The sequence below is a fragment of the Coregonus clupeaformis genome, chromosome 31 (genome assembly GCF_020615455.1).
Source record: "Coregonus clupeaformis isolate EN_2021a chromosome 31, ASM2061545v1, whole genome shotgun sequence".
In the NCBI taxonomy this organism is placed as follows: Eukaryota; Metazoa; Chordata; class Actinopteri; order Salmoniformes; family Salmonidae; genus Coregonus; species Coregonus clupeaformis.
The window spans coordinates 36,779,754-36,801,162 of record NC_059222.1 but is presented as its reverse complement, the minus strand read 5'-3'; the positions used below and the strand labels follow the sequence as shown (position 1 = coordinate 36,801,162).

General features: G+C 43.4%; 1 protein-coding gene across 1 annotated transcript in view; it reads right to left on the bottom strand.

Moving 5' to 3' along the window:
- LOC121547101 (dystonin) overlaps positions 1 to 21,409 on the bottom strand; it is a 198,177-nt gene that overhangs the window by 17,111 nt on the left and 159,657 nt on the right. Inside the window, exons 68-90 of the mRNA XM_041858211.2 lie at positions 19,957 to 20,163; positions 18,967 to 19,086; positions 18,151 to 18,258; positions 17,681 to 17,899; positions 17,247 to 17,450; positions 16,280 to 16,511; positions 15,616 to 15,842; positions 15,087 to 15,209; positions 13,491 to 13,592; positions 12,472 to 12,573; positions 11,670 to 11,843; positions 11,003 to 11,158; positions 10,310 to 10,507; positions 9,209 to 9,337; positions 8,355 to 8,525; positions 6,893 to 7,048; positions 6,301 to 6,507; positions 5,604 to 5,723; positions 4,294 to 4,463; positions 3,849 to 4,008; positions 1,788 to 1,982; positions 1,191 to 1,319; positions 371 to 514 (exon numbers count right to left, since the gene is read on the bottom strand). Coding sequence (XP_041714145.2) covers positions 371 to 514; positions 1,191 to 1,319; positions 1,788 to 1,982; positions 3,849 to 4,008; positions 4,294 to 4,463; positions 5,604 to 5,723; positions 6,301 to 6,507; positions 6,893 to 7,048; positions 8,355 to 8,525; positions 9,209 to 9,337; positions 10,310 to 10,507; positions 11,003 to 11,158; positions 11,670 to 11,843; positions 12,472 to 12,573; positions 13,491 to 13,592; positions 15,087 to 15,209; positions 15,616 to 15,842; positions 16,280 to 16,511; positions 17,247 to 17,450; positions 17,681 to 17,899; positions 18,151 to 18,258; positions 18,967 to 19,086; positions 19,957 to 20,163 — 3,753 coding nt within the window. The remainder of the gene's footprint in view (positions 1 to 370; positions 515 to 1,190; positions 1,320 to 1,787; positions 1,983 to 3,848; positions 4,009 to 4,293; positions 4,464 to 5,603; positions 5,724 to 6,300; positions 6,508 to 6,892; positions 7,049 to 8,354; positions 8,526 to 9,208; positions 9,338 to 10,309; positions 10,508 to 11,002; positions 11,159 to 11,669; positions 11,844 to 12,471; positions 12,574 to 13,490; positions 13,593 to 15,086; positions 15,210 to 15,615; positions 15,843 to 16,279; positions 16,512 to 17,246; positions 17,451 to 17,680; positions 17,900 to 18,150; positions 18,259 to 18,966; positions 19,087 to 19,956; positions 20,164 to 21,409) is intronic.

Below are 21,409 nucleotides of genomic sequence, written 5' to 3'. Positions count from 1 at the left end.
GGTTCTTAGGGTGAAAAAGTTTATAGGTTGAACTCTTTGCCTAGCAAAGAACCCCTGTCTTCCAAAAAGGTTTCTTCAGATGAAAACGGTTCATGATAGTACTCTATCCCTCCGCTAAGAGTGTATTTGACCTCCCAACAACAAGATTGACATTCATAGCTACATTCCACTTTATCTATGGTTAGTTATAGCCAAGTGACAAAGTACTGTATCGGTATGACTGAGAAATGTGATGAAACTTTCTGGCAAGCATTGAGGTTATGCAAGCGATATGTAAGGAGTTGGCAGACTGCTTTGCCATGATATAGGCCTATGCTCTCTTACCCTCCAGTATGACACACAGCAGACAGGCATGTAAGTGTTAACTGACCTCCTCGAAGCGGGCTTTAATGATGGTGTTCCAGTGTTTGATGGTGGTGATAGAATCTGGATGGCAGATGGTCAAGATAACCTCCCCCATGCTGGTGGCTTTGTTCAGGCCCACTCTCTTCTCCTCCTGCTTCTTCATGAACTCCTGAAAGAGAACCGTTGGTTTCCATTAGCAATCGACAATGTTTGCGGCATAAATAATATAAAAACGTAGCAGCCAACAAGTCGTTTCTCTGTTCCTCTGTCAATACCTGATCAAATGGAGACAAATAAAGTAATGCTATGTGAAGTCAGGGGAGACTATTTTAGATTCAGTGAGATCATGCTTGAGGAAAACTCAATATTGTGAAGTAGTTGGCATGGAATAGCAAACCACCATCTAAAATCCATGTATGGCATTTCTACTTTTACTGGCAAGCTTGATAGACGTGTGGAGACAGTCAAAGTGAAGTGTGTTTTAAACATCAACACTACATTATGAGAAAGCCTCATCAGAAAAGAATGATTAAACATACCCACAGTCTCTGCAAATATCTGCCTTAACTGCCATATGGTTGAGCTAGGTACTAGTTTGCTTACAATGAAAATAGTTCCATGCAAGCCCCACCCCTACAGTATATACAAGCCTTTAAACAGCCCAGAACAACTTCACCTACGACCTGATATTGAATTTCACATTTGGTCTGATTTGATCTATTGATCTATATTCTGTATTATGGATTTTGCTTTAGGGACCTTTGTGCCCCGCCTGGAAAATAATATGTAGGGAAACACGGTGTTGTTCTATAGGATGACGATGTTCCAGGTTAAAGGTCACTTGCCTTGTGCTGCTCGATAAGAGCCCTGAGAGCCTCCTCGTCTTCGGGCAGGGTGCCATGGAAACGCAGGCTCTGCTCGGCCTCGGCCAGCCACTCCAGCAGCATATGGACTGTAGAGTGGAACTCCTCAGCCTGCAGCCAGGGGACAGGGGACAGGGGACCGGGGACAGGGGCCAGGGGACAGGGGACAGGGGCCAGGGGACAGGGGCCAGGGGACAGGGGCCAGGCGACAGGGGACAGGGGACAGGGGCCAGGGGACAGGGGACAGGGGACAGGGGACAGGGGACAGGGGACAGGGGACAGGGGACAGGGGCCAGGGGACAGGGGACAGGGGACAGGGGCAAGAGAGGTTCATAAACACACAAGTCCCCCAAAGCATTCCTCTAAGCACTCAGCCAGGTCCTAATGGTGACTTCGTCTTTTTTGCAAACACACTGCACTCCTCAGACGATTGCTATGAATTGCTATGATCATATGAATGATGTTCCTGAGACCTTTAACAGATCTCCGGTCATCTGTGAAACTGCATAAAAAGATGACTTGGAACACCACCATTTTGAATGAGTGATGTAGAGCGGTTTGGCATAGTATGAGTCCTACCTGACCCAGTGCCTGTTCCAGCCGGGTCTGTTTAGATACTGAGCGGGCGCAAACCGTCTCCCAGCGAGCGCTCAGCTCCTGCATCTGAGCTTTGACCCAGGAGGAGTCTTCATGGCTGCTCTCAATCAGGTCCTTAGCCGAACGCTTCAGGGCCGCAACGCTCCCCGTCCGCTTCCCCAGCTCCTTCTGGAAAACCTGGAAGACACGGCAAAGAGAGAACTAGTGAGACACTACACACATACATATACTACACTACACTACACCAGACGTATACTACACTACACCAGACATATACTACACTACACCAGACATATACCAAACTATACCAGACATATACTACACTACACCAGACATATACCAAACTATACCAGACATATACTACACTACACCAGACATATACCACACTACACCAGACATATCCTACACTACACCAGACATATACCACACTACACCAGACATATCCTACACTACACCAGACATATACCAAACTATACCAGACATATACTACACTACACCAGACATATACTACACTACACCAGACATATACCACACTACACCAGACATATACCAAACTATACCAGACATATACCACACTACACCAGACATATACCAAACTATACCAGACATATACCACACTACACCAGACATATCCTACACTACACCAGACATATACCAAACTATACCAGACATATACTAAACTACACCAGACATATACCACACTAAACTACACCAGACATATACCACACTAAACTACACCAGACATATACCACACTAAACTACACCAGACATATACTACACTACACCAGACATAAACTAAACTACACCAGACATATTCTACACTACACCAGACATATTCTACACTACACCAGACATATTCTACACTACACTACACTACACACACACAGACAGACATATACCAGACTACACACAGACGCAGAGACACATGTAAACAGAAACACAGACACATCAACACACACACCCACAGATATAATGTTTCCCAATAACCTCAAACTCCATCTATCCATATACTGCTCTTTGCAGAGTCCCACATCACAAGTCATTGTTGCTATGATATCCCGAGTATAGAAAGAAAGTTACACACTAATTATGCTCCCAAACATTTAATGGGTCTAGCAACCAACATTCCGGCACTTGCACATTGACCCATTAAATGTTTGGGAGCATAATTACAGTGTGACTTTCTTTCTTTCTTTTTATAGTTTACTCTCTGTTAGTCAGCACCTCTACGAAACATTTTTGGGTGTGTGTCAGCTTATTCCTTCAACTAGAATATCCCTAGTAGCCATGACAAATTAGACCAGGTTATAACCAGTCATCTAGCCCCATGACCCTCAGGGCTAAGCTGGGGTCCAAAACAAATTAGGCCAAATCAACACTGATTGTGAAAAATAGGGATTAATACAGTTCAACAGGGCTGAAACCGATCCAGCTAACACACTAATATTGTGCCAAAAACACTTCCAATTTGAGCAGTTGACTTCTGCACCCTCATGAAGTCATCTGGATGCCTTTGAAGGCCATATGGAGGGTGACTGTACTGAAGGTTTGACTGTTGATATACCTCAGTGTAGTGACTCAGATATCCTGCCAGGCACTCTTTATTTCACTATGCCTCAGCAATCTTGCGTCTCTGCTAATTCAAACATCGTTTTGCCACATAACACAAACGGCTATGGTGGGGGGGAATTAATTACTGCTTTCGGGGCCATAATCATATTTCATATACTGTACTTAACATGTGAGCCACAGGTAGGAATGAGAGAATGAAATATGCTGAACAATGAGAACAGCAAACCCACACACAGCACACTTTCTGAATCTTGATGTCATTCAACTCCTATCACAGGGTACACAAATAGGACATGTTCCAGCTTTAGAATCAAGTTAGATGAATGTGCTTCGGCCCAGAGTTTGAACAGATCTATGCTGCAAGTAGACACCAACTGCCATTGTGCCTTTAAACAAAGCACTTAACCCCCAAACTGCTCCAAGGGTACTGCTCTGCGGATGGACAATTGTACGAATGTTTCCTTTATTTACCTTGTGACTGTCGATAAGATTGAGCACCAGGTCTATATCTCCATGTACTGGCTGGTCCTCAGCCAGCTGAGGCTCCACTCTGTACAGCCAGTCAATCAGGGCCTGCAGGGCATCAGTGAACTGACCAGAGAACAGCAACGCCTCTTCCAGCTTGTTCTGCCTGAAAGGAAATGAAAATCAATATTAGTGAAAATACATAATGACCCCTGACAGCAGAAACTATCATTGTTTTCCTATTATGTATGTAATATCATTAAGCTTTGACAGCAGAAACTCCACAGGTGCATTCTGCATTTTGAGAGGAATTATAGTTTAATCAGAGTCAATCAAAAGTATTCACGAAGCCCACAGTTTCAGTATCCATCATCACGATTAGATGACAGTATATAATAATATGCATATTGTGTGTCCATTACACAGCAATGTGCTGGTCATGTCACCTTACCTCTCCACTGACTTGCCACAGACAGTGTCCCACTTGTCCCTCAGTTCACTCAGCATGTCGTCCAGCTTCTGGTTATCGTCCTGCAGTGACGTCTTGTCCTTGAGGGCACGTCCGGTACGACTGGTGGTGTCATACACTGAGTGCTTGCTCCCCAGCACCTTCTGGAACTCCTGCGTGAACCCAAGGTGGAGAGACATGGTCATTATTTAGGCTAGTTCAACCTGTACAAATCAGTCTGTGGCTGGTTTTTAGCCTCGTCACCAGCCATTCAAGGTTTATACGGTGTGTCTGGCAAACAGAAACGAGTAGATTTTAGACTTGACAGCTGAACAGCCAACAGTGAAATGTCCGTAACTGAACAGTAGCCTAAGCAATTTGACCATGGTCTCACTTTTTGTCTTGTTACCTAATTGACAAATCGTCAGCAGCACAACTGAGAAACTACAGCTGAGTTCTTCCAGAGGCACTACGTATGATTTAACTGTAGATTTCTTCACAGAGGATTGTCCTTCTAAGCTACACTCTTAGAAAAAAAGGTGCTATCTAGAACCTAAAACGGTTCTTCGACTGTCCCCATAGGAGAACGAACCCTTTGAAGAACCCTTTTTGGTTCCAGGTAGAACCCTTTTGGTTCCAGGTAGAACCCTTTTGAGTTCGGAACTCAAAAGAGTTCTACCTGGAACCAAATAGGGTTCTACCTGGAACCAAAAAGGGTTCATGTATGGGGACAGCCGAAGAAACCTTTTGGAGCACTTTTTTCTAAGAGTGTACCATCTACATTCTGTCATGGATTCTAATTTGTGAGTCGTGTTTGTGACCTAGTTGTTAATAAAGGACACTGTGTAGTGGCTGAAAAAAAGGGGTCAAAATTCAACCATCTTTCATCCACAGGGATTAAAAGTTTCTGAAATCAGGGCCGTCCCTAATACATTCTGTACATCCAGGGATTATTATAGGATTAGCAAACAATCCTCACACACAACAGTGCAAGGACAACAACTGGATAGCTTAGTCTCTGACACTAACTGCACTAATGCGTACTGTATACTATAATGTATAAATCACATACAGAAAAATCCCACTATTAAAAGCCCCCAAAAAGCTGTGGTTTTAAAGAACAGCTGCATTTTAAATGTACAGCTTTGATAAATGACTACAGTGCTGCTGCAGATGTTTTGCTTTGCTAAATGATCTCCTTCATAAACGTCTGACTATAGGAGGGGTCTCGCCAACTCTTTCATTGTCACCCTTCGTCTTTTTCTCCTCTGAGGGGAGAAAAGGATACGACGAGGTTCAGTTAGTTCAGTCACCTTGTGCTGGGCCAGCTGCGTCTTGATCTTGTCAGGATCATTGGCGATTTCCAGCTCCGAGTCCAAAGCCTTCTCCGAATCGTCCAACCATTCTGTCAGCTTGTTCCAGGTTTCATGGAACTGGGGGGAGAGATGTAGGAAATGAGGCTTGTGTAAACCACACACCGTGATCTATGATTTCCTTTGATTTATTCTTCTACATTCTAAGATCAGCGCCAAGGAAAGTGAAGGATCCGTACTAATGAAAGGGCTCTGAGGCCTTTGGAATCAACATGTAAGACAGACCTCACTGTAATACTTAACCACAGCTTTCCAACGATAATAACTAGCATAGAGTAGTTGTAACACATTGTCCAGGCGACTTTTGTCTGCAAAGCCATAATGTACTGTATCGTATTTGAACTCACACCTCGTTAGTGACCTCACTTGTCTGTTTTTCTATCAATGACTATTGCCCGATTATGTGGAAAGATGTTGACATCTACTACAGTCCACCTGTGTACCTCCCTCTCTCACCCTCTTTCTCACCCTCTCTCTTTCTCTCCTTCAACTATGAATCTCTCTCTCTTGCTTTTTTCAACCTACATCAATTTCCTATCCCACTTCAGTGTGGCTAGACTGCTGACTCCTAGCACACCAGTTTAGGTCATGTGTAGTACTGTGTAATATTGTACCAACTGTTCCCAGTGTGCCATACCTGTTTGGCCCTCTTCCTGGCGTCGTCCAGCAGACGGCCCCTCTCCACAGACCTCTGCACCACCTTCTCCCAGCGGCCCTGTACACTTATCAGCAGGTTCTTGATCAGTACCACGTCCTGCTTCTGGCTAAAGTACTTCAGGTGGGTCCCTGTCTTATCCAGCTCAATGATCTGCTGCCTGTGGGAGTTCACCTCCGTCACAAACACCTGCCAACACACACAACAGAGGATCATGACAAATGTTACAATAGTGTTACACAGTGGAGTATTTTGGATACAGTTTTTGGCACTGGTTTAGAATGTCCAATGGCAAGTAGAATGTTCACTTGACTAATGAGCAGAGTTCTGGATGAGAGTCAAATGCCTTGTTGAGCCGTTGTTGGCTTGCTTGCACTGCAAGCTGTCTCGGCTATGGAGCCTAAGCCCATTAATTGTTCTTGCTTCTGACACCATTAATACTAAGTAAGTCAGGATAGGAGGCCGTTTAGGTTAATTATTAGACAGTTGACTAATACTGAAATGACGAATCATCAGAAACCTATCAAAATGTAAATGAATGTGTTATGTTAACTGTCTTCACACTGACACATACCTTGTGCTCATCTATCTGAAACAGGATGGTTTCCAGGATGAGGGAGGCAGGAGAAGACATAGTGAGAGTCTGTTCAGCTTGGGTCAACCAGTTGATGAAGTCCTGGAGAGAGTTATGGAACTCTGTGGCCAGAGCCAAAGCCTCCTCCAGTTTCACCTGAAGCACAGAGACAACGGAGCCACCTGAGAAACATGGTACTCTTCCTACTGACACAAACATTCACACACAGATGTGCACACGTGCACACACACACAAACGGATAGGCCTACACAGACACACACATGCTCACCCACGCACACACAAACACACACACACACACGCATCAAACAAACATACAGACAGGCTGTTTGGTTGCCACAGCATTAGGTAATGACTGTAATTGAGCAAAAAATGACCTCTGTTTAGACAGAGGAAGTCAGCCTCTCTGGAATACTTCAAGGGTGAAGGGAAGAGGATGTGCTATCAAAATGATGCATCCTCTACAGTTATAAAAATAGCATCAATTAGCCTTTTGATTGATAGTCCAAGAGCAGGGATCCTTTTTGCTTACAGTCAGGCAAGCTAAAGTGAATAGCCAATGCTCTATCCTCATCACAATGAACAATGGGGTAATAACATTACAGTCATTACATTTACATTTACATTTTAGTCATTTAGCAGACGCTCTTATCCAGAGCGACTTACAAATTGGTCATCACAAGCCTAATGGCAGGTAAGTACTGTCTCTGGTATACAGTGCCGTCCCTCGCCATGTAGGCTACTTTAGCTTTAGTTGTGCATGAACTGTGCTATCTTGGCAAGCTAGCAAAATGCAGAGGAACTTGTGAGTTAAGTTGAGGAGTATTCATAACATACAGCACAGTACACCATAGTTGATTAAGGGATTTGACTGAGTTAGGAACAAAACCACATTCAACCCCAGCATTTCCTTTACATCCATTTCAACGTGTCAGCTGTTGGTTAGAGTGTCTCTGAAGACAAGAGGACTTTGTTCCATGATGACTGGTGGCTTATGACTCAGGCAATTCCCAGTAGAGACCTGTGACCACATCTTACATGTGCTTACCAACCCTCTCTGCTGTTCACCATTCATTACCGACTCATGGATTAGAATCGTATAACGTATAGTACAGTACAGTACATGGGGTGGGAGGGGATGAACAAGTGCTGAGCAGTAACGTCCCACTGGGGATATAATAAACCTCAACATTATGAATCAGACCACTTGGTCAGGTGTGATCCATTCTAGCCAGGGTTTCTCTAGATCATTTTTCAGGCGGAGCACAATGAACCCCAAATCATCCCAAACATCCTCTCAAATCAACATTTCCAATTGAAGCTAAATTATTTTATGCAGTGAGTGGGGGCAGAGCTAGGAATGGGGGCCCATTCTGGAAGAGAAACACTGATTCATCCCATTGTAGGCCAACAATGCTACTCCATGTCACTTTACACTCCCTACCTTTCTCTCAGCCGCCTTGACCTGTACCGACTCCCACTTGTCCTGCAGGTTCCTGAGGTCCTGCTCTGTGTTGCTCTCCTGGCCGAAGGGGGTCATGGTGAGCAGCTGCTGACCTTTGTTCATCAGCTGCTGGTACAGCTCCTCCCTGGCCTCCAATGTGGAACATAACTCCTGCAGGAGACGGAAAACATGAGGGGCTTAGAAAAGATGGCTGCTGTTATAATGTTAGTATCCAATTATAGCACTGAAACTACTGTTTTACATGTAATTTCTGAAATGAATGGAATTTGACAATAAGTCTAGTATACTTTTTTGCTATTGTTGTCATTCTGTCAGTGTCCATGTCTGCTTTGTTACTGCCTCTTTACCAGTTTGTTTTGTGAGCACATCAAATCCAAATGAAGTCCAAACATGGTGAAAGAACGAGAGCAGTGAGGGGAAACAACAGCCAAGCTTTTCCACACACAAATTCAAACCTTCAAATTGCAAGTAAATTCTGAGTCCGATAATATTATAATTTCGAAACAATCTTTGTTTTGGTTGCCATGGTGTCCTGCTAAATGGAAGCCCCCAGAGGGAAGCGTTAACAGTGACAGTGTCTGGGTTATCCTATCAAACAATAACAAAACAGTGGAACATTCTCTGAGCACAGTCAGGGTTTAATCACTTAGTAACACTTTGGGGCTTTAATCACTCCTTTAATTATTCTTTCAGTAGGACACATTATCGTTAATTTAGCAACGTAATTTAGTTTTCACAGCTCACACTTCAGAAAGAAACAGTAGACAAGGCCTGAGTTGGGCCCTTACAAGCCTGTCATCTGTATGAGGCATTTCACATGGTTAAATACATACCAGATGGGCATTAAGCTGCTCGCGGGCCGTGTCTGGTAAGCCGCCCACAGCCTTTGATGCTAACAGCTGACGCTCTGTGTCTTTCAGCCATTGCTGCATGTCTTCGATCTCGCCATGGAAACCTTGGGCCTGCAACACAATACAGCCGGAGTCAGAACAATGGACCTTATAGACGTATTGTGGAATTCAAGGGTGAGAAAGGGGAATGTTATGAGAAGTTATGAATTCCTCAGATACATTAATGGCCAAACATGGTTTGGTCTGAGGTTATTTGACAGAGTGAATGATGGTGTCTGTGAACAGTCTAATCAATAAACATATTCTATGTTTAATTGCCTGAAACAATTGCTTCTAATTGTTTCATTCACTTAATTCCCCATATGAACCAGATAACAATGTCTACGCTCAATGTTACAGTGTTGTCTACGCACCTGTTTTACATATGCATTGTATTGGAAATCTACTTTTGTCCTTAAAATGCTTTTGACAGAGCTTTGTAGGTTTACTGGCTACGAAAGTGAAACATTCTTGGAAAATACATTGATTTCATTTTTGGTAACCCTTAGGCAACCCACTCAAAAAATCAAGACTGCATGCAATACAATTTTTATAGGGCTTACATTTCCGAAAGTTCATTTCATATTCTTAAAACATTCCTGATTCCTGGTCATAAAACCGTTCAAATAGTAATAGTAAAAAAATACTTAATAACAACCCTTTTAAAATTCTTCAAATAAAAATACATATCCACTGGTAATTCACATTCCTTCCATCACTCCTTTCACACGGTACATCAAAGCAGTCCCCTAAATGTCAAAGTTATGAATAGGAACCCCAATATTTAGGAATGGGGGAGGCAGGCGGTGGAGGGTTCACATTATTTCTCTGTAAGTCATGCTCCCACTCTTCTAAAACCCTCTTTATGAATTTTGAAAAACAACATTCTTACGCTCTCCAGGAGAGAAGAATATCAATCATAGCTTCAATTTCAGATTCGAGTCATTATGGTGCCAGATTCCATATGGCGGCTTGGTAGGTGAAGAGGCAGACTGAAGATGAATAGCTGACATCAGGGTAAGGGAGGTATAGCTAGACACAAACCTGAAGCAGAGCACTGTCCAGTTGGTGCCTCCTCTGCTCTGTCTTCTCCAGGATATTCTTCCAGCGCTGGGTGAGGTTCTCCAGTTTGCTCTGCAGGCCGGCGGCTTCTTCTCCAGAGGTGGACTCCACCAGGTCAGTACCAGCCTTGTTGACCGCCTCCACCGTGGTCTTATGGGCCAACACATCGTTCTGGAGGACCTGGAAACACCACAGTACAGGGATGGTTAAACAAGATCAGATAACACTAAACTGGACATACACTTTTCCAAGAAGAATGATAGTGTCTATACTCCATACTAAATATCTTTGAGTGTCTATTTATTCTAATGGATAAAATATGGTATAATCTGCTAAACTCTTCTGAAACATAAGTTTAGAAATGGCAAGAAGAAGACTAGATGAATCTGCTGCGTGGTGGTATAAATCACTGCATGGTGGTCCTCGACCAGACTGGTCAGACACATGTTCCATGTTCCACTGTCTGTGGATGATGCCTTAAAGCAGGGTTTCCCAAACTCGGTCCTTTGATGTTTGTTGTTGTTGTGACTAAGCCAAAGGGTTGTTGGGGTCAGAGGTCATGAAAAGGTCATACCAAGCTGCTCTTCTCTGCAGATTGATGTTTGTTACACGAAAAAAGACGTGCCTCGGCTGAAATAACACTTTAAAAGTACAACAAGAAGAAATCGGTCTTACGTGGTGCTTGGCGAGCTTGATCTCAATGGCTTTGGGGTCTCCTACAGCCTTCTTCTGTTCGTTGAGCAGCTCTTCTGTGTTGCTCATCCAGGCCAGAAGCTCGTCCAGCGCATGCTGGAACTGCCCCAGAGCCAACAGCGCTCCCTCCAGTTTGTGCTACACACAATCAGTACAAAAACGTCAGAGTCAGGTCAAAGTCACATGGTGAAAACACTCGCCATGTGAGAGTAATGAATCCATTTTTACGGGAATGAGAGGGGAAAGGTACTTTATCAATTAGAGATAACAGTATGCAGTTCACTATTCTGGTCACATATTCTTGTCACAAGGTTCTAATTATATGTAGGCTATACAGAAAGAGACAGCTCAGAGAGGCAATCTATCTTCTTCAACAACAAAAAACAAAAACAGTATTGAATTAAGCTTGTATGGTTCTGTTATTTTCACCCCCCTCCTCCTCTGGTATACCTCTAGCCCATAGCCGCGGGAAGCAGGGGTGCTGAGGGTGCTTCAGCACCCCAGAGAAATCAGAAAAAATATATATATATTCATTTAAAGAAATCACAAAAGTAGTGCACTGGGCCTTTACTAGTCCTGTATTAGTGGACTGATATAGCCATCTGTAGCTATGCTCAGACGACTATGCTCCAGCCCCAGTCTGACCTACCTGTCTGTTGATGATCTTTTCATCCAGGTTGTCCCAGAGCATTTTGAGCTCGGTCATGGGCTCCTGGATGGCACAGCGGTCGTACTCCTCCGTCACCTTCTTCAGCAGCAGGCCTGCCTGATGGTTAAGTCGCTCCATCTCCATCTGCAGCTGATATGCCTCACCTTTGAACTCCTGAAACACCACACAAGGGATTGTGTGCAACCCGTCAATATAACTACAAGGTTATGATGTGCAGGAAAATGATCAGCAACAAAAGAGTGATCAAATTAAGATCCTACATCTGCAGAGCTCAAAAGCTTTATTAAAAGAACACTTAGCATGAGAATAGCAAACAGTGGGTAGACATTACTTTGTTCTATGGTGATGCGTCTTTTTGTTCAGCTCCTGTGCAAAGGTGGATGTGCCTAAAACCACCATCATTAACTATTCCATTTGAGCGTCACAATAGCTTTTTCTTATTGTAGATCAAAGGAGAGGAACAGATGTCAATGCTCTATGTAGTATTAATTACACTGTTCCTACACCGCACTTCAATAAGGCAGGGCATGAACTGAACATCCATAAACACAGCTGCTGTTTGCTCTGTAATATTGGTGGACTTGAAATAAACAAATCAACACATTCACTTGAGTGAGATCAACTCAAAGTTATTTATGATGTTTCGATCAGATAAATGTGGGAATAGATCAATAGTTTGGTCTAAGATTCCTCATAGCTAATGCATTCTATATAATATGTTTTATTATTATTATTATTATTTATTATTATTATTATAATAAAAGGTGTAGAAACACAATACCTTGAGTTCTTCTATCTGCTGCTTGACAGTGTCCAGGTCTGTGCCCACAGGTGACATAGAACCCAGTTTGTGCTCCACGATGTCCACCCAGTCAAACATACCCTGTAGATAGAGGGAGTGGGCACCATTGTCAGTGGGAGAACACAATGCTAGCTTTCCAACAGCTCAGATTTCACATTCATTATCATTCATATCACTTAATCCATCAATTCTTCTAAAGTAAAAGCAACACTGTCAACGAAAAAGAGATATTAGCACATGATGAAATAGACGGACCTCAACTTATTCACTCAAGTCTAGGATGGGGTAGTTAATGTATAACCCAACAGTGTAAATCTAAGCCTTTTAAAACCACTTCATTAAAAGAGCCAAACACACCCATATAAACCATCCCAACCAATAAGAAATAACATATAGCAACATGCTGTCATTGCAGTTTACACTCCTAAAATTAAAAACAATGCCTGTTACATGACAATTTCCTTTGATCTAAATTATTTGTGCCTGGTAAACTGCTAAAAGTCATTGTGTAAACTCTGTCCCTTGATTATGTCTGAGAACGACGATGCTGCATGGCAAACACTGATTAGCATTAACATTGGTTGATTAATGGGGCCATTGACAGGGCCATTGATCATATGATTAACACAAAACCACAGACACTTCAATCAACATGAATGAAGTTGTGAACATGTCCTGAGTAATGTTGGTGACTTTCTCTTTCCTATGAGTAAAAACAGGGGAGGCAGAGTGAAATATATTAACGAACACAATGACTAACGAAACCTCAGAAGTTTTACATGCAAATAATGGTATTAATTTCCTCAGAGTCCAAACCATAAGCTGCTTAGTGTTAGTGAGTGTGTTCAGTGACAGCAGGGCCATGTTCAGCAGGCAAGGAATGGGAGATAACGTTTTATCTGATCTTGACCAATAAGAACAAAGATTGTGTGCCCTACTGAACAGGTTTTGCTATATGACAAAGCATAGCAGTTAACCCATAATGAACAGTAATGTACCTGCAGGCCATCCTGGAACTGCACAGCAGCCTGCATGGCCTCATCCAGTCTGTCCACTCTCTCCTTCCACGCCTTGTTCAGAGTCTCCCACGCCGAGTTCACCTGGTGGAGAAAACAACAACAGCGGTCAGGGAATAGGACCTATACACAGCAGCTGAAGACACATACTACCCTACATAAAAATACAAATAAAGAAACCATTATATTTATATGATTTACCAGCATTATATACACTCCCGGTCAAAAGGTTTGGGCACACCTACTCATTCAAGGGTTTTTCTTTATTTTTTACTATTTTCTACATTGTAGAATATTAGTGAAGACATCAAAACTATGAAATAACACATATGGAATCATGTAGTAACCCAAAAAGTGTTAAACAAATCAAACTATATTTGATATTTCAGATTCTTCAAATAGCCACCCTTTGCCTTGATGACAGCTTTGCACGCTCTTGGCATTCTCTCAACCAGCTTCATGAGGTAGTCACCTGGAATGCATTTCAATTAACAGGTGTGCCTTCTTAAAAGTTAATTTGTGGAATTTATTTCCTTCTTAATGCGTTTGAGACAATCAGTTGTGTTGTGACAAGGTAGGGGGGGTATACAGAAGATAGCAGTATTTGGTAAAAGAGTTACCAGCCTCAGAAATTGCAGCCCAAATAAATGCTTCACAGAGTTCAAGTAACAGACACATCTCAACATCAACTGTTCAGTGGAGACTGTGTGAATCAGGCCTTCATGGTTGAATTGCTGCAAAGAAACCACTACTAAAGGACGCCAATAAGAAGAAGAGACTTGCTTGGGCCAAGAAACACAAGCAATGGACATTAGACCGGTGGATATTTGTCCTTTGGTCTGGAGTCCAAATTGGAGATGTTTGGTTCCAACCACTGTGTCTTTGTGAGACACGGTGTCGGTGAACGGATGCTCTCCGCATGTGTATTTCCCACCGTAAAGCATGGAGGAGGAGGTGTTATGGTGTGGGGGTGCTTTGCTGGTTACACTGTCTGTGATTTATTTAGAATTCAAGGCTATGTAAGGGCTATTTGACCAAGAAGGAGAGTGATGGAGTGCTGCATCAGATGACCTGGCCTCCTCAATCCCCCGACCTCAACCAAATTGAGATGGTTTGGGATGAGTCGGACCGCAGAGTGAAGGAAAAGCAGCCAACGAGTGCTCAGCATATGTGGGAACTCCTTCAAGACTGTTGGAAAAGCATTCCAGATGAAGCTGGTTGAGAGAATGCCAAGAGTGTACAAAGCTGCCATCAAGGCAAAGGGTGGCTATTTGAAGAATCTCAAATATAAAATATATTTTGATTTGTTTAACACTTTTTTGGTTACTACATGATTCCATATGTGTTATTTCATAGTTTTGATGTCTTCACTATTATTCTACAATGTAGAAAATAGTAAAAATAAAGAAAAACCCTTGAATGGGTAGGTGTTCTAAAACTTTTGACCGGTAGTGTATATCCTTATGTAAGTCGATAAGATATCTACATGTAAGGTATCTGTCATTTTAGTTTGCCTGTCCAGAGTACTTGAGTAAAGTGATTTATTTTTAAAGGTGACGTTCTGATGTCATTGATTACCTCATCAATACTCTTCTTTGTGACTGGCTTATCTGGTTCGCCACAGGCAGCCATAAGCTCCGCCCCCAGGTTCCGCACCACATCAAGCTCCTCCTGAAGGCCGTCAATCTCCTCCTTGAAGCTCTGGGAGAAAATACAAATATCAGTCCCGAGAAGTAACTAAACCTACAATCACATCAAACATGTTACATGAATGTAAGAAGCTTTATTTAGCATAGCAAGACAAAAATAACTGCTTACTGCACTCTTAGAAAAAAAGGTGTTATTTAGAACCAAAAAGGGTTCTTTGGCTGTCCCCATAGGAGAACCCTTTTAAGAACCCCTTTAGTTCGAAGTAGAAACCTTTTGGGTTCCATGTAGAACATTTTCCACAAGAGAGATCTACACAGAACCCAAAAGAGTTATACCTGGAACCAAAAAGGGTTCTCCTATGGGGACAGCCACAAAACCCTTTGGGAAGCCTTTTTTCTAAGAGTGTGTAATGCTCCTAATTCCACCTTATAGTGGACATGTTTTGATGCTCTTTCACCTCCAGATACTCCTGCTGCTGTTTCACCACAGAGGGGTCGACTCCAGGCTCCTCCAGCTCCCTCAGCAGGTCCTGGGTGTCCTTGATGGTAACGATGAGGGCACAGTGGTCACACCAGAACTTGTCTGCCAGGTCCATTACATCCAGCAGCTTGGCCTCCCTCTCCTCCATCAGGGCATGGATCTCATTCCAGGTGAACACCATCTGGTCCAGCTTGTCTTGCACAGCTTGAAGACACAGAGAATAAATAACAGTATTATTTATTTAGGCCTTCTATCCTCAACACCAACCGTTCTGTAATATGGTGTGGTGTCTGGCAGCTTGAGACTAGGTCTTCAGCTAACTCATTTATTTGGCTGGAGAGAGAACTTCAGTTGATTTTGATTTGCAGCTAATGTAGCAGTCCAGCTATTGGCAGCTAATGTAGAAGTCCAGCTATTGGCAGCTAATGTAGCAGTCCAGCTATTGGCAGCTAATGTAGCAGTCCAGCTAGTCACCCAAACCATACACTTCAACAACAGCTGAAGTGGGGAAACACTTGGTTGATCTGTAGTAGTGTGAGGCTACAGTTATGTACTGTACAGTGTTTTCAAACATCACCAAAACTATCTGTGCTAACAAGCATTTCCCCCAATGACAGGTACAGGGAAACAGTAGACAATACCTTTAGCAGATACGTCCTTGTCAGCTCCCGCTGAGCGCGCGATCATCTCCTCGCCGCGCTGCTTGAGCGTGTCGTAGGATGGCTGCAATTTCTCCAGGTCCGCGGACACAACCTTGTTCTCTGTGATCTGCTCCCTGATCTTCTCCACCTCCACTGAGATGGAGGGAGGCTGACGCAGGCGCTCAGCGATCCGCTCCAGGGACTCCAGCATGGGCTCGATCTTGTCATGGAACTGGGAGGAGATTGACATGGTCAAACTGGCTGCCTGGATCTAAACAATCTACATCTAATTATCAAATTAAGTACTTTTATTTATCCAAAGTACTTTTATTTTGTGAAATACTAAGGGTTAAGAGACTTAATCATTTAGCCACAAGAACCAGCAATCTACTACAGCAATGATGATTACATGCCATGAACTAACCATCCATACACATATATTTTCTAACTCTGAACAATCAATCAACAGGACCATTGTCTACTCAAATGTAGAGATGCAACCCTGTTGAACCTAACTGACTCTGCAGGTGAAATCCATTCTGTCTGAACCAGACGTGCCCTGCTGCTACCCTCAGTATTTTTGTCCTGTTTTCAAAAGAAGGATATGAATAATGTTTCCTTTCCCTCTGAAGCTGCCAGCCACATGATAAGGACTTTTATCATGCCGTTTCAGCCTCAGAATTCTCTCGAGCTATGTCATTATTTTGGCACGTCATCAAACAATCCCATCCTAAACACTTTTTTAAAATATCCTTTTATCTCCAATCAGTTACGGTAAGTGAAATAACCAAAGTCAATCTCACATGCTTGTGTGTCCTTACCATACACAATAAAAAGCTCTACAGTTCTACGATGTTGACTGCATGTCTAGGTCTCTCTTGCGCAATACATTTGAGATTTTAACAGGATTTCTACCTGTATAAACAAGGGATACATCAACTAAATAAAGAAAGTGAACGTGTGTTACCTGTGTGGATTTGGAGATGGCCTCATCCAGAGTGAAGGCCCTCTGTTTGACGTCAGCCTTGAGCTGGGCGTACAGCTGATCTGTGGCTGTGTACTTCTCCCTGATAGGGACCCCTGCCACAGGGCTCAGCTCCAGTAGCTGGGGACCTGTCTTGTTCATCTTGTCGATGTAGGGCTTGTGCTCAGCAATCAGCTCTCGCATTTGCTGTGGTGGATATATGACATTGTCAGTCAGAGAAACACCAAAACACTGAGAGAATGTCCTCTACAGCTTTGTAACACTCAAATCATCCATAGTCCATTTCCTTCATTGGTGTTAAGAGGATCTTAGTGCTATGAAGTTTTGTTGGACACTCCCCTCTGTTCCCACAAACAATAGTATTCAAATCCAGTGGCACAGAGACAACTAGCTAACAGGCTTTAAGTGGGGCTCACCCTGAGCTCCTCCTGCTGCTGTCGGAGAGCTTCGTACTCGATGGACGCCAGTGGAAGCTGGCTGAAGCTGGTGCGGGTCTCCTGGAGCCAGGGCCACAGCTCCTCGTAAGTCTCCCAGAACTGGCTGGCCAGAGACTGGGCTCGCTCCAGCTGCAGGCAGCGCTCCGAATTCATCTGACTGACAACAGCGTACTTCTCCAGGAGGGCCTGGATCTTGGCCTGAGAAAAATATAACGGAAAAAAAGTTGATGTATGCTTCTTAAATAAGAAAGCAAGGTAGATGCACACTCAGGTGCAACTTGATTTATTAGATAACCGAAATTTCAACAGCAAGCTGCCTTCGTCAGGGTTTATGCTAGAAAACTCTATCAAAGGCCTGCTACGTTCATGGACACACAAGGGTACTCAGGAGGTATTCAACCAACAATAGATGGATGTTAGGACTTAATTCCATTATAAGACTTTATTACCTTCAAGGCTTGCTTTTCCTCCTCATCCTTGCTGTTCATGATGGCCTGGCCTGTTTTCACAATTCCATCCACGGCATCCTTGTGTCTCATGACGTCCATGGAGAAGCCCTGGTCAATCAGAGGAGGATATTTGGGGTTGAATGGTAACTAACACACAGTGCACACGCAGCTGCAGCACACATCATTGTTTACTGGCCTGTTTGTTTTCACGGCGGTGGTGGTGGCCAATGTCTCTACAGGCAGATATACAGATATACAGTATAGATGCATGACAGACATACTAACCTTCTGGGCCTGGACCTGGACAGTGGTCTGACAGACAGACTAACCTTCTGGGCCTGGACCTGGACAGTGGTCTGACAGACAGACTAACCTTCTGGGCCTGGACCTGGACAGTGGTCTGACAGACAGACTAACCTTCTGGGCATGGAGCTGGACAGTGTTCTGACAAGACAGACTAACCTTCTGGGCCTGGAGCTGGACAGTGGTCTGACAGACAGACTGACCTTCTGGGCCTGGAGCTGGACAGTGGTCTAACAGACAGACTGACCTTCTGGGCATGGAGCTGGACAGTGGTCTGACAGACTGACTGACCTTCTGGGCCTGGAGCTGGACAGTGGTCTGACAGACAGACTAACCTTCTGGGCATGGACCTGGACAGTGGTCTGACAGACAGACTAACCTTCTGGGCCTGGAGCTGGACAGTGGTCTAACAGACAGACATACCTTCTGGGCCTGGAGCTGGACAGTGGTCTGACAAGACAGACTAACCTTCTGGGCCTGAAGCTGGACAGTGGTCTGACAAGACAGACTAACCTTCTGGGCCTGGAGCTGGACAGTGGTCTGGTCCTGTTCCAGCCTGATCTCCCCCAATGACAACATCTTCCTCTCTGCTTCAGTAAGCCAGGCTAGCTCAGTGTCAGCTGCTTGTTCAAACTGCACAGAAAACATCCCATTATTCAAGGCCTAATTAAAGGTAGACTTAGCAATATGATGTCATTGTACACAGCGGGGCAACTTCCTGTACCCAATGTGAGTATGCCTCAAGGGGGAGCATAAATTGGGAAGAGCTTATAAGGTCCGTCCTGGTAGATTTCAATACTATTGTTGTTTATGCCTGTAGGCAAGATGTCGCCCCGCTGATTATGGTAATATAATATTGCTTCAAATATAAAATATATAAAAATATGTCAAAGAATATCTGCAGAAGTAAAACAATTAAGAGATGTGGGAAGTAAAATCCACGAGTTTGGGACAATTCATCCATGATTCTTCCAAACCATATCATAACCATAGTGGTTCTCTGTAGCTCAACTGGTAGAGCACGGCGCTTGAAACGCCAAGGTAGTGGGTTCGAGCCCCAGGACCACCCATACACAAAAATTTATGCATGCATGACTGTAAGTCGCTTTGGATAAAAGCGTCTGCTAAATGGCATATTATTATATTATTATTATAACCTATTTTCTTTATTGTCTGTATTAAAGCATATGCTTTTTAATGAGCAAATAATCAGATGCAAATGTACCCACCCTCTACAACAGTTCCCCGTGTTTAATTAACAACAATGACAGAAAACAAAGCTCCCAAAGGGCACGGATGCCAAACGAGACAGGATTTAGTTCTGAAAGCAGATGGGATTAACACTATAACAGCCCCAATCACCCAGAACGCAAATTAGCATTCTGGTCAGGGCTGGTCCCCTTTGTTGAGCAAGTTTGATGGGCTGTGTTTCCATTTTGTATCTGTTTATGAATTCCTCTGTTTACAGTTGCCGGGTACTGTGACTTTAAGTGGTGTTTCTACCTGCTGTGATTTCAGTATAGCAGCATCTATCTGCTCCACGTGATGTGCGATGGTGTCGCTGGTGGCCTTGTAGCGATCGTTGTCCTCTGTCACTAGCTTGTCCAGGCCCTCCCGGGCCCTCCATGGGACCAGCTCCAGCAGAGAGCTGCTCACCTCGTTCAGTTTGTCCACCTGGGGTTTGTGATCCCTGGCCTCTTTCAGCAACGCCTGGTTGACATAGAGGATCCTACAGTGAGCAGTGAGCATCAATCTATCCTTGCACTGTGTTTATAGCCATGTGATATGGCTGTCGTAATTTTACCTTGATGTTACAGCATATTCCAAGTAATACCATCATCCCATATGACGGATTACAACTAACATGGATCACATGACAAGTCTACATATCTGACATCATCGGCAGGTAGCCTAGCAGTTAAGAGTGTTGGGCCAGTAACAACATGTCGCTGGTTCGAATCCCTGTGCCAACTAGGTGAAAAATCTGTTGATGTGCCCTTGAGCAAGGCATTTAACCCTAATTGTTCTGGATAAGAGCATCTGCTAAATGACTAATATTGTAAAATGTCATCACCACCAAAAAAACTATCCCAGGCTATACTTAAGTGATAATGCCCTTGAAGCCAGTGTTTGAAGGATATATTGGCACTGGCTTCGAGGGTATTTTCACTTTTATACAACGTGTTACCAACATATTCAAATAATGATTTACATATTTTCATTAAAAACGTTATTTTGATGAATTTATTCTTACTAGTTCATCCTTCCACAAGATATAGTCCCAACACATATCTAGGGTTGTTACCCAAGCCGGCTGGTCGTTCGTTCTATCGGTTCGTTCAGACTTTTTGTTCTGTAGGTTCTAAATGTTCCATTGCCATACTGGCTGGCAACGTTCTTATCCCTTGCTTGCTAGCTAGCCAACTATGGCTAACTTACAGACACGTCAAAAAGTGCAAACAGAATAACAGCAAAGTAGCCGCATTTGCATTTATTTAAACTGTTTTCTAGTGACATTTATTTGGACACATCCATAACAATGAGTTAATGAGGCGCGATTTCGCCTCGCGTAAAAATGTGCTCGCTCGTCAGGACACTGTTGTTCAGAGGTGCTAGCCAACAACACAGCTAACACAATCACTTCAAACTGAATCTGGAAAGACTGCAAACTAGCTGCACTTTGTTTCGTTTTTACCTTTTTTCAATTGACATTTCTTTGTATATATCCATAAAAATTATGCCAGCTGATTCATGATTTCTACTGGCTGAGAAATGCTGCCTGCCTGCCTGTCTCGTCCAGACACATTCATTACTATGGGACAGCTGGAGATTGAATTTGAATATTGAAACAATGTTGCAAATGGCAGAGAGACAGACAGCAAGGTTTATACAAATCTCCACTGTTGAAATCTAAATATTAGTCTAAAAGAAATGTGAGATCATGTCTAGATGCTTT